Source organism: Echinops telfairi, unplaced genomic scaffold (assembly GCF_000313985.2).
Source record: "Echinops telfairi isolate 266 unplaced genomic scaffold, ASM31398v2 ScPeMD7_70;HRSCAF=299, whole genome shotgun sequence".
Classification (NCBI taxonomy): Eukaryota; Metazoa; Chordata; class Mammalia; order Afrosoricida; family Tenrecidae; genus Echinops; species Echinops telfairi.
In genome coordinates this window covers 2,073,851-2,086,913 of record NW_022103968.1, presented here as the reverse complement: position 1 = coordinate 2,086,913, position 13,063 = coordinate 2,073,851, and the positions used below count along the sequence as shown (strand labels likewise).

The window sequence follows — 13,063 nt, the reverse complement described above, 5'->3', positions numbered from 1 at the left end:
TTTTATTTTGTATATGCAACTTTTCCTCCAGCTCTAAAAACGGATTTTTGCATGATAGCATGTTACACAGTATATATTCTGAATGAGCTGCACTAACTAAATTACACACACACACACACACACACACACACACACACACACGAACTTTAGTGATTTGGGTGATATTTCATGGGTTTTGTCTATCCCTGGGGCAGTAAAAGTTTAAACTGGCCTCGCTTTGTAATGGATCTTGACAGCTGGTGATTTCCCTCACTTGAAAGAGGTGTACCTTCAACTTGCCTTTGAACAACTCAGGAAGCCTCTCAGCCATTACTTGCTCAGGTGTTCCTCTGCCCCTCCCTCAATTCCTTCTCTCCCCGCCCGACACTGGTTACACACTCCCCGTCGTTCTCTCCTGCTGTTTCGAATGATTTCTCCAGTCGTCTTCTGATTCGCCGAGTCTGTCTCCCACGGTGTCTGGCTGGGATCTATGTTAGCCTTCATGACCATGTGAGCCACTCTGAGAGGAGGTTTCTTTTTTTTAACCTTCCCATGTTTTCAATGTCCTCTGGGCTGCGATCTGCAAAGCTTTCAGTTTAAACCCCAGCCGACCTGCGGGGGAAAGATGAGGCACTCCGCTTCCAGAGCCTCGATCTGGGGAAGTCGCACCAGATGGCAGTGGAGTCGGTGCCTCTCTGGGTTCTGCTTCCTCGGGGGTGAGTTTCATGATGTTGAACAAACTTGACAATGCCCTTCACGTCTTCCCCTGGCTTCAGATCCTTAGTTCACACTCTACTGGTCACTCACGTCCACCTGCTCATGGGGTTCACGTGTGTTTCACATGTTTAGGCTGTGACCTTAGCGCTAGTGGGAGGTTCTTCGAGCTCTGGGTCCTGCATGCTCGGGTTGGTGGAAGCTTGCCCACACGGTCATTCTGCATTTGCCACTATCCAGGCTGTCAGAATCTTGACGGCAATGAGTCGGCTTTTGGGTCCTGTAACGTACAGACAGGAACGTGAGGGCCACACCTGTGCATCTCCTGGGGGTCTACTTTTCCACCCTCTTTGAATAAGATCGTTCAGACCCTGGGAGGAGCCCTGGTGACACAGTGGGCTCGAGTTGGGCTGCCAACCACAAGGTCAGCAGTTCGAAAGTACCAGCCGCTCCCCGAGAGAAAGAGGAAGAGTTCTACTTGTGCAATGATTCAGTTTTCGGTTTTTCAGTCTAAATCTCATGGGGTCAAGGCCACTTCTCTTCTCTCTGTGGACGCTCTGGTTCGACCCTCCAACCCCTGGGCCCGTTCTCCGGCCACAACAGATTGCACCGATTGCTCTGGTTGTGCTTCCCCTGCACTTGGTGTCTGGCTCAACAATCTTTTTACCTTTTCATCTAGGACCCCTGATGGTGTAGTGGGTCACACAGCAGGCTGACAACCACAAGGTCAACAGTTCTAAAGCACCAACCGCTCTGTGGAAGAAAGATGAGGCTTTCTACTCCTATAACTATGCATAGTCTTGGAAACCCACGGGGCAGACCTCCTGTCCTGTCGGGCTGCCAGGGGCCAGCGTGGACTCGCTGAAATGAGTCTGGTTAGGGTCTGGACATCTGTTTGGGCCAGTCAGGGACGCGACTCCATTCGCTTGTTGTCACACGTTTGCAGGACGTCTCCACTGCACTTTTCTTTAGAGTGCGTACTTCTGTGAAATCCATCTCGCCACCTCCTCGCAGCCTAACGGTTTCACCCTGTGGGAGGAAGTTTGCTTTTTGTTGTTCTGCCTACTCCCCAGAGCCCCCTGGCCCACCAGCGCCAGGCTGAGGCACCAGGCTCACTCCGTAACCCCGCCTTCTGGCACACACATCCATGCAAACACCGTGTGTTTGAGATGAGATGGCAGACACTGCCTGCGCATCTCTGCAGACCGCTGCCCATCAGTCTGGGCCCCACGGCCTGTTGACAGACGGTCCCCGCACACGGCTTTAAAGGCCACCCACTTGGAAGTGAGATGCAGCTTAAAGAACATGCTGCCCATTAAGGCTCTCACTCCTCCTGCAGGCTGTCCCTGAATTGGCAGCTGGTCTGGCCAACTTGTTCTGCCCCCACCACCCTCCCTGCTTCCCCACTGCTCACCTCCTGACCCTACCCCCAAGCAATGGTGGGTCAGACCACCTCAGCATGCAGACAAACAAAAACAAGAGTGACAACTCTACCGAGAACTTGGTGACCCTGGAGGTTGGGTTCCAGACGGCATTGCAGTGCCTGCGGCCTCACCAAGGGAGCCCTGTGGGCACGGAGTGGGTACCGACACTGTACCAAAGCCTGGGATGTGTGCACCAGCAGGGTGCACATCTGAAATACTGCGAGTGACCAAGTGGCATGGGGACACACAGGCTGTGGGGGAATGGCGCACAGGGCCTCGATGGCCAGTCCTCCAGCCTGTGAAAGACCCTTGGCTGCACCGTGCAGAAGGAAGCATATGAAGCGAGGCCTGTCCACAGGGTCTGGGGAGGGGAGCCCACAATACACACCAACGTTGTGCCTCGCAACTGGTATGCAAGGGGCAACTCACTACCAACGTGGGCCCTGGAGGCAACAACCCCAGGCATGGGGAGTGAGGGGACTGTGGCCGGCGCCACAGCAGGAGAGGTGTGGAGCACTGTTTCCGTAATGTCGGCCTAGGAAAGCCTGTGGGCGGGTCCCCTCGTCCCCGTCACGCGGGCATGGACCTGATGGCAATGCTTTGGTTCCCTGCAGGCCTGCAGCTGGGGTGCTGGAGGAAATGCCTGGGCCCTGGCGGTGGGGAACTGACCCAGAGGGCCACGTGTGGCAGCCATGCCCCCCCCCACCCCATGATGTTCCTTCATCCACCGCCCAGCCGAGGTCAGTAACCAGAGACCAGGCTAGGTCTTTCAAGTGGAGAACTGAAGACAGGCGTTAATGACACAGGCGGGAGAGGGGGCCGGCCTGCGCACCTCCAGGGTGGGGGGCAGAGGGGAGGCCACGGTGGGACTGCTCACAGGAGCTGGGACCTTGAGGGAGGGGCCAAGACGCACCCTCAGCAAAGGGGAGGTGACACCCCCCACACCCCTATTCTCTCTGCTCTCCTAGTGCTCCAGCTCTGGGCCCTTGTAAGGTCTCACGCTGGCTGTTACCCAGAAACAGAGCTGACAACCATGCAAAGCAGGGGTGTGGGGTGTGTAGAGATGTAGGAGGACAACCCTGAGAGCACAGGGCCACTATCATGCTGACCGCCACGCTGACCCACTGAAATCTGACTGGGATTTCCTCCCCACAAGAATCAGGCTGGGAGCATGTCCCAGCAGCGGGTGCTCAGTCCACGTCTGTGCTCCGCGCTGGGCAATCTCGCCACAGTCAGACTTCCAGGGTGCTCTCACCACACACCTCACACGCTGTACTCTAGCAGGCGGGCCGAGGGTCAGCCTACCCCGAAATCCTGGTGCCGAATTCACTGTGACCGTGGGGCCATCTGCACCCAGGTGTGCGGTATCAGCCCCCCAAACGAATGGGTCCGCGGGCGGTTGTGTAACTGAAGGGTAAAATGAGAGACGTCAGATCAGATGAAGCACGCAAATGCTCACCTCCGAGACCACGTGATCTCAGCCCAGAGAAGACAGATTTCCGTTCAGGGCTTGTGTACACTCAGGGGGCGTGCAAGCCCTCCAATTACAGGTAACCACGTGTAGCAGGAAGGGGCTGTACACTAGGCACACGTTCGACCGGAGGGGGACGCGTCAGGGGTGTACACGCACTAGGAAGGGGAGGCACTAGGGGCATGCAAGTGACAAGATGGCAGCGTAACCTGTCTTTGGGCTCTCCTTCAGGGGAACAGTCCGCTATCCTTATCAGAAGGGAGACTAGGGTCTGATTGCTCTAGATGGCCGAGAACCCTCAGGGAGACAACCTTCAAACAGACGGCCTCCAAGTGTATGCTCACTGGCCATGAGACAGCAAGCAGCACCTTAGGTTTGGCACATAATATGGGGGGTGTGCGTCCGTGGAACACCCCGGGGAATAACCTGTTTCCCACACCCGGGGAACACACCTTCGTGCCACAGCTGGCTACCACTCGACCACAGTGCCAGAGGAAGCCCACTCCCCGGCAGGGCCCAGCTGGGTCTCCAGCCATGTGTGCAGTGGAAGGCACAGCAGTTCCGGCAAGACAGTGAGCAGCAGAGGCTGGGAGGACGCCACACGGAGCCCACAAGGAACGTGGCAGCGACCATGGAACCTGAACGGCAGAGCTGTGAACGGAGGGCTCCTGGGGCCAGCTTATGAGAGCACAGAACAACGGAAACAAATGTGTGTAGGAAATGGCCGGGGTCTGGCCACAAGGGGGACTGCCCTGACAGGCAGGCCGTCCTACAGTGGGGCGTGTGGGGTGGTGCGGGACAACAGGGAAGTTCTGCGGACAGAGCAGCCTCACTGGTCTGAAGGAGACGGCCAGGCCACAGCTCCGAGTCGCCCTGGCTTCGCGCTTGAAGCCAGCGCTTGGCCCAATGGCCAGCACGGGGAGAGCAGTCTCCCCCGGGGAGACCGCGGGGCAGCACTCGCCCGGGACAGGAGGGGGAGAGGATGGACACAGAGGGAAGGGGTGCCTGGTGAGGACGGCCCTGGGAGTCAGCAGGAATGCGCAGGAGCTGTGGGAGGAGAATGCACCACTTGCCCAAGTCAATCCCGTGAGAGGCAGAGGGCAGGGAGGCAGAGGAGGGGCATGGGAAGGCCCCCCAGGCACTCGGGCGAGGCCCTGGCCCCTCTGAGGGCGGAGGGGGCCTACACGGTGGATGCTCCTCCTGTGTAATGAAGTCTTCGGGAATTCGGAAGGACTGCCTGTCGGCAATTCACCGCTAAATCTCTTCTCCCTGGGATCCTGCATTTTCTAAAAATACTATTTGCTTTTTATTTAACTCCGACCCTCTTGGTGTTTTAGCATACAAAAATAGTGAGCGCCTTATGACTTGGGCGGCTTAGGAGAAACGGTGCGCATTACGTAGGGGAATCTGTGCGGGGGAGTCCAATCAAACAGCAGAGGCAAGCCGTGCCGTGTTTGCACAGGACTAGCAGAAAGAGTGGGTGTCAATATTAAAACGCCCCAGCCGAGTGGAATCTTATCAAGGATAACGACAAATAAAGGGAAACTGGTTCTGAAAGTCAGTTTCTGAAATTTAGATGAAAAGAAGCTGAGGCACAAAGGTGCTACGTTTACATATCAATCTGGGATCTCCCCATCAAACAGAGATCAGCCCAAACGAGCCGATCAGCCACAGGCGCCAAACGCGCCAGATGGGAGCTCTGTGCCAGACTCAGTCTGACCTTCCACGGGTTTGCTGCAGACAGGTGTGTGCATGTGTGCACATGCGCGTGTGTGCAGGGAAGGGGTGGGGAGAGAGGGGCGGGGGACCAGGAGGGCATCTTACAGAGAAGGCCATCATCGTGGGGTGCTGGCGTTCAGACTAAATGTTACTGACTTGCATTCCAGGGTGGGTTTGACAACTGCCCAATTCTGTTCACCCTGCACCTGCCTGTGCCACCCAGCCTTCCCTGCCCAGCCTGAAACCAACTCACCACCACAACTGCTCCAGGCTGTTCCACGCCCCACCCCACCCCTGTCACCATCCTCTTTTCCTCTCACTGCCCCCCCATGCTGCCACACCTCTCACCGCTGCCACCCGGGTACAAGCAGCACCAGCACGGAGGGGCTCCACGCTGAGCTCTGTCGTCACACCTGCCTGAGGACTTCAGATAGCTGGTGGGTCGCCTGCGTCATCAGTTTGGGCCTGGGTGGAAACGGAAGCCAGCCCCACCACTGGACGCCAGACGTCTGGGCCAGCCAGACGGGCACCTGCCTAATCCATCGCCGTGTCTGCTGCCCATCCGAACCAGAACAAAACACTCTCAGAAATACTCACCTAGAAAAAGGGAGAGGAAAATGTCCAGTTTCTACATGACATTCAAGTGCAATTCCATATAACTGCAGTATTAAGATTCTGAGTTTGATACAAAGCCACCAACCTCCAAGAATGGTGGAGGCAAAGACACGTCAACCGGTCTGGGACTGCGGGGAGCGTTGCTGAGGAGGGAGTGATAACACTAGTGTGCTCCTGATCCCTGCCTGGCCCAGGGGACAATCGCTCAGGCAGGTTCCCAGTCCACTTCCCTGGGAAGATGGTGTGGCACTCCCTGCGGTTGACGGGAAGGAGGGAGCAGCGGGGGAGGGGCTCACAGGGGGAGAAAGCAGCATGCCCCCCAGGTGCCTTACTTAGTGAAGTCCTTGTTCCCTCCCACCCTGAGGGTGGCCTCTGCCCGTCACCTGGCCCCGCCTTGCGGAACGCAGTGCATGTACACCGACAGCTTCCATGCTGGTCTAGCTGAGACACTGGACGTGCACGGCCTGAATCAGGGGCCGTGCTTACTCACGGCCCTCGCCCTCGCTGCTCAGAAACGTCAGTGCAGCTTCCATGCTGGTCTAGCTGAGACACTGCGCGTGCACGGCCTGAATCAGGGGCTGTGCTTGCTCACGGCCCTCGCCCTCGCTGCTCAGAAACGTCAGTGCAGCTTCCATGGACTTTGCCTTAGGGATCTGATATTTAGGACCAGTCTGTCTGGAACGTCCCGAAGGAAGGCTGATGCACTTACAGACTCCCCGGCAATGCAGCGTGGGCAGGGCTGGGCCGGGCTCGGTCCTCGGCTCCGGGGGCTCTGCGTGACAAAGCAGAGCCACAGCATGTCAGACCCACAGGCCTTCCCTCAGCCGGGAGAAATCGCCGCGGGGTGGTGAGCGAGGACGTACCCACGGGGCCGCTCTCGCCTGGCCATTCTCAGGCTCTCGGGCAGGCAGGGGGCTGCTGGGTGGAGGGGCCACCTGGCCTGGATCCTGGGGCTCCCTGGTTCTCCCGCGTGGCGGGCCGCAGTCCCACCTGGGCACAGGAGCCTCTGCTCGCCGGCACGCCCGTTTCTGAAACACAAGGAAGCTCGCGTTAGTCGGCCTCATGACACTCACTTCTCCACTGGCTTATTCCAGCACCGTCCAGAAACGTTGGCTGCACATACGGAGACCTGTAGGGCTGGAAATCTTACAGTCCGGGGATGGGGTGGGGGTGGGGGCGGGGGGCAGACGCCTGTCAGCACCAGCACCACGGTTTCAGGAAGAGCCATGATCCATCACATTTAACCTCATTATTTCTGGCGCTGTCTGATATTTACTTATAGATTTAAAATTGTCATTTTAAGCAACTTTGGCTGAAACTCTCGCGGCTGGTTCATTGATATTGAAAGTGTACACAACCCACACATTCTGCTCCAGAGACTGGCTGCACACTTCCATTTACAGAGTTTGCTGAGATCAAGCTACGCCTGCTCTCCACGCGGCATGAATAATTCACACGTGAATAATTCCCTGTCTGGTGACGAGGAGGAACGAATGAGTGGCATTTATCTCAGAAGCTGCGTACTCGGGCCAGGCGGCTAACCTGTGGGAGGGGCAGCCCTTTTTGCTGCTTCCACTCGAACCAAGGAAGGCGGACTGCGAAAGCAACCCTCTGATAGGAAAGGGAGAGAGGACTCTCCCACGTGCCCAGGCGGGGGTGTCTCAGGGCGGCCAGTGTTCTCAGGGCCCGTTTCAGAGACGGAAGACCCCTGCAACCGGCGAGAGCACCCCGCATCAGCAGTCCCTCCCAGCACCCTGGGGGCCCACGACGACCGCCTTTGGAGCCGAAATCACTTCCCGTCACCCCAGTGTTCCCCAAACTGTCATGACTTCCGTGAACTGTTTACGTTGCAGGCACTGTTGAAGGGACCACACGGCTAACTTTTTTGTTCCCCAGGCTGCCAACCTCACGGCCGGCAGTTCTAAACCGCCAGCCAGCCTCTCCAAGGGAGAAAGGAGGCCTTCTGCTCCTGCCGTGACACCCACAGGGGTGGTTCCAACCCACCCGCCACAGGGTCCCCATGGGTCTGAGTCCACGCGACGGCAGCGAGCGTGGTTCTGGTTTACTTCATATATTCTAAATGGACTTTCCTTCACTTAACGGGTTTACATAAAGCCGATGGCTTTGTGTGCTGGGATCAGAAGGCGCCGGGGAATCTGTCCTGCACGTGGAGTGCAACACTGATGGCGGCCTGGGGCCAGACTCACCATGGTCACGTCTGAGGCCACTGCTGCAGCCCGTGGGTCAGCCCATCTCCCCGAGGGGCTTCCTCTTTGTCCTGGACCCTCTACCTCAGCAAGCACAAGGTGCTTCTTCAGGACTGGTCCCTCCTCATGGCACACCCTAAGCACATCAGTCTTAGCAGTACAGCGACGTTCCTCGGGCGAGGGTGGGAGACTTCCCCTCATGGACTTTGGATGCATTAGTGCCTTACAAGCTGCCTGCAGATTAAAACTGAACTCTGAACCAAGTCAGTAATGTCTGTCTTCCTTCCAGGTGCCCGAGGAAACTGTGGGCTCGCCCAGCTCCCTGTGTCCCTGCGGTTCTTTCGCAGAGGACAGGAGTCCATCTTACAGACAGCCCCGCCCGTGGCATAGGTGGGAGGCAGAGAATGCTGCAAGTCCGCAAATCCCAGGGTGGGATCGTGGCAGGGGACAGAGCAAGCAGAGGCTGGGGAAGATGATGGAGAGAAAGACAAGACGACCTCAGACATGAGAAATAAGATTGCTGACCCTCTACCAGGCACAGGGTCCTTCTCTAGGGGCTGGTCCTCCTGAAGACACGTCTGGAGCGCGTGATATGAGGTCTCGCTGGCCTCGCCCCAGGCGGGTCAGTTCGCCCCCCATCCTCAGGCCATTCGATGACGCCCTAACACAAAGGCATCGATTGCTCGTCAGCCGTCCTCATTCTTGCTCCGGCGTTCCTGTGCACCGGAGGGATTCACAACCAGGGCTGTGGGGCAGGTGCATCTCAGCCCTCGGAGTGACAGCTTTGCTCCAACACTTTAAAGAGGTCTGGGCAGCAGGCTCGCCCAGTGCAGCACGTCGTTGGATCGCCTCCCTGCTGCTGGTTGGGCACTGCTAGTGGACGCAAGGAAACTGAAACCCTTCAGGTCGATCTTTTCTCCGTGGGTCACGCTGCTGCATTTGGGGAGCGTCTGGTTTTCTTTGCATTGAGCTGCACCCACACTGAGGGCTGCAGTGTTTCAAGCCCTCCTCTCTTTCAGTAAACAAGGTTGTGTCATCTGCATCCCACAGCTTGTTACCACAGATAACCCGGCTAGTGGCCTAGAGGTCACATGAGAGCCTAGGGCAGTGGTTCTCAACCTTCCTAAGGCAGGGACCCTTTAATAGAGCTCCTCATGTTGTGGTGACCCCCAACCATAAAATTATTTTTGTTGCTACTTTTTAACTGTAATTTTACTACTGTTATGAATCGGGTGACCCCTGTGAAAGGGTCGTTTCACCCCCAAAGGGGTTGCGACCCACAGGTTGAGAGCCGCTGGTCTAAGGCGCCAAGGTCCAGGGGCTGGGTTCTCTCCTTAGAGCCCTGTTGCACAGCCATAGAAAGTGTCAGCAAGGTGATATGAAATTTCACCCCCAAATAAAACTTCAATCAAGAATAGCAAGGAAAACATGGGGGGGGGGGACGATACACATAAAGCTCAAACCCACTGCCATCGAGTGACACTGCCTCACGGTGACCCTGCAGAACGCAGCCGAACTGCACATGGAACGCTTCACGAGAGTAGGAAGCGTCATTTGTTTGTTTCCTCCTAAAACACACAGAAGCCACTAGAAATGATGTGATACCAACCAAAGCCACTGCCACGGATTCCATTCTGACTCCACGGGACCGAGTGCATCATGCGTGAGGCCAACTTGTGCCAATCGCAGGGCACCCCCGTGGGAGACTGAAGCCAGAACAGACAAATGGAGGGTCTTCAGAAAGCTCCTGGGAAATCCCCATGAGCTCCTCTCCTTTCCATACACAAATTTTTAATTGTGAATTAAGTGGGGTGGGGTTTTGTCAGATCAACTCTGCATTCAACAGTACAAATCACTCATCGGCGCCCCCCCCCTCTTTTCTATTCCTTCCTGATCTCTCTTCCCCCACTGTGAGCCTCCATCCTGCCCTTCACCTGAGTCAAGGCCTGTCAGCCTTCCAGCCCGTTGCTCCATCTCCCCACCCTCACTCGCCCTCCCTCTCCCATTACGTTTTATTTTTTTAAATTAAAAGATCATTTTATTGGGGACTCTTACAGCTCTTATAATAATCCATACATCAATTGTATCAAGCACATTTGTACACATTGCATCATTATTTTCTAAACATTTGCTTTTTATTGATTTTAAAGCTCCCCCCCCATGACCCCTGGATAAATTATAAATTACTCTAACGTTCCTATTTTACACCGCTGCTGTCTCACTTCCCCTCCCATTATCTTTTAATTCCCCTTTTTCCGTGAACCTTTTAGAAACCCCTCATACATAGGGTCCTAATAATAGGATGACAGTGGCTTCTCCAATCATGGGGCTACATAAAGATAGGTGTTAAATAAATGGTGCTGGCACAACGGTGAAGCACTTGGAAGAAGATAAAAAGCACCCTGTGGACAGAAGTAAACCCCAAGTGGATTAGGGTGAACATGCAGAAAGGAAAGTGCATCCCAGCAAATGCCTTGGGCAAATCACTCCTTTGTCCTGGATGTTTGGGAAAGACTTTGCAAACAAGACTCAAAATCCAGAAGCAATCAAGGAAACTGGATCTACTTGACTACATAAAAATTAGATAATAATTTTTATTATTATCTAATAATAAATTATTAGGGGGGAAAATGAGGAGCTGATGCCAGGGGCTTACATGAAGAGCAAATGTTTTGAGAATGATGAGGGTAACGAATGTACAAATATGCTTTATACAACTGATGTCTGTATGGATTATGATAAGAGTTATATGAACCCCCAATGATTATTTAAAAAACTGGGTAATAGATTCTCCAGGGCAGGAGAATTAAACACCTACACAAAGTGAAGAGACAACTGATAAACTAGAAGAATAAAATGGCAGCATATACCACAGAAAGAGTGCTTTAAACCCTACCGCATGAAATCCTCATGACGACCAGGGACCAAGGCCCAAACACCCTAAACTGGCCCCAGTGTATTATTCTGTCACCTACAGCAGCGGTCAAAGAGCCCTGGTGGTGTAGGGGTTTCTCAGTGGGCTGCTAACTGCAAGGTCGACAGTTTAAATCCACCAGCCGCTCCGAAGAGGCGGGCCGCTTTCTACTCCTGTGAAGAGTTAAGTCTCAGAAACTCAGAGGCTGATTTTCCGGAGCAGACTCGCCAGGCCTTTCTTCTGAGGCCCCCCTGGACTGACCTGAACAACGCCCACCCCCCTTACTCCAGGCGCTAACCACTGGGCCCCGGGGGCTCTCTGGTAGGCTGAGGGTGGGCTTAGGGAGCCTGTGGCTCGGGGAGCTGGTGGAAAGAAGGCAAACCTCTCTGCACGAACTGGAGATAAAACGAGGTCCGGGGAAAACTGCGGAGCCCTGGTGGCGCAGTGGCTGAAGCGCCGGGCTGCTAACCAAACGGCCAGTCCCGGGGACAAAGCAGTGACTGACATCTGCAGCCAGGGAAACCCTGTGGGCACGTCTACCCTGCGCTACAGTGTGCCCACGAATCGACTGGATGTTTTGCCGTGCCTTTCTGCCAGACGAGCTTCGGCTGCTAACGGAAAGGCGGGTGGGTGAACGACCCGCAGCTCATCGGGGGCCGACGGCATCTACAAAACCATGTGGGCAGTCCTACAGGGGCGCCAGGGGCGGGATTTGGGGAGAACCGGCCAGTTCGCAAACGGTGCGGAGGCTCTCAGAAGGCGGCTGTGGTCCCGGGCGCCCCGTTCCCAGGCCCGGAAGGCCAAGGCCGCTCGCTGGGCCGGGGCACTCGGGCCGGCTGGCCGCAGGCTGCAGAGCGACCGGTGCACGGAGCCCCGAGCGGCCAGGCGGCGCACACAGGACCCCACGTCGGCCACTCGAGAGGGCTCAGATACACGTTCTCGGAACCGGGGTTCGGCGACCGCAGCGCGAGCCTGACAGGTCCCGCCAGCGAGGCTCTGCGCAGGCGTGCGGCCAGGTAATGTCCGGCCCCGCCCCCGGGCACCACGCCCCCCGCGACCTCCCCGTCCGGCCCCGCGCCCGACCACTTAGTTGGTCTGCGCCAGCAGGCGGGCCCAGCGGAGCCGATCCACGGACGAACCCCTGCTCCCTCGTGAAGCCCAGGCCCCGGGGGCTCACCGCGTCCCCCGGATCCTGCAGCTCCTCCGGCTTCCGACGTCGCCAGCGGCACGGCGCCAGGAACTCCATGCGGCCTCAAGTCGGGCGGGCTGCTCCTTCCAATTCCGGAAGCGAGCGCGCCGGCCTCGGGGCTCGGCCCCGCCCCGCGTCCTGGGTGCCACGCCCCCTTCCAGCGCGTGCTCAGGGGGAGCCAATCAGGGACGGGGAAGGCGGGGCGCCTCGAGGCAAACGTGGGGTCCTCGGAGGCCAGAGAAGCAGGCAGGAGTAGCGGAGTCCAGAGTCTCCTTAGTAAACGGATGGCGCCTCCGGGTGTAATGCCCCGCGTCTTGGTCTTCGCAAGGTCTGGTTTGCCGCTTTCTTCCCAGACGGTGGTGTTTCCAAGAAGGCAATCCAGGTCCCTGCCGCGCTCAGACGGCAGAAACTGGGTCGTCGGGAGCAGCGCCCGCCCCCTCTCTACTGTGACTGGATGGCCTTGAGGCGTGCTGGCTGACGGACGGCGCCGCGCGCCAATCAGCGTGGCCGAGGGCGCCGGAGTCTCTGGGAATTGTAGTCCTGGTTCCACCTCACTCGGTGGTACCCCGTGCTCTGGGGAGACGCTGGAAGGGGCGCCAGAGCCTGGGGTCGCGTACAGCGTGCCTTGTAACTTTCGTGGCTTCTTCGGAGGCCCTGAAAGCACCCCAATTTCCCGAGGGCCGAGGGGCCCCGAGCGTTGTCAGATCCAGGTTGTGAGCGTAGAGCTGCTGCATACATGGGCTGTGCAGAAGGGGAAACAGGCCCAGGAGAGCATGGCGGCTCAGCCGGCTGGTTCCAGATCTCAGCTCAGGATGCGCAGCCCAGGGCAGT

The 13,063-nt window shown here is 56.9% G+C and overlaps 1 protein-coding gene across 12 annotated transcripts in view; it reads right to left on the bottom strand.

Annotated features, from left to right (window-relative positions):
• The window catches only part of CUNH10orf143 (chromosome unknown C10orf143 homolog), a 19,784-nt gene extending 7,462 nt beyond the window's left edge, over nt 1-12,322 (bottom strand). The window contains exons 1-6 of one of the 12 annotated variants that reach the window (XR_006680162.1): nt 12,221-12,322; nt 6,786-6,950; nt 6,632-6,694; nt 5,656-5,904; nt 3,423-4,226; nt 1,442-1,722 (exon numbers count right to left, since the gene is read on the bottom strand). Coding sequence is in view for 6 of the 12 variants with exons in the window: in XM_045291497.1 (XP_045147432.1) it covers nt 3,444-3,524; nt 4,041-4,871 (912 nt within the window). In the remaining 6 variants the exon portion in view is untranslated. Of the gene's footprint in view, nt 1-1,441; nt 1,723-3,379; nt 5,538-5,618; nt 5,905-6,631; nt 6,695-6,785; nt 6,951-12,220 lie in introns of those variants that run through there. The other 11 variants (XM_045291498.1, XM_045291499.1, XM_045291501.1 and 8 more) reach the window with 11 other exon arrangements.
• Between the last annotated feature and the right edge of the window lie 741 nt (nt 12,323-13,063).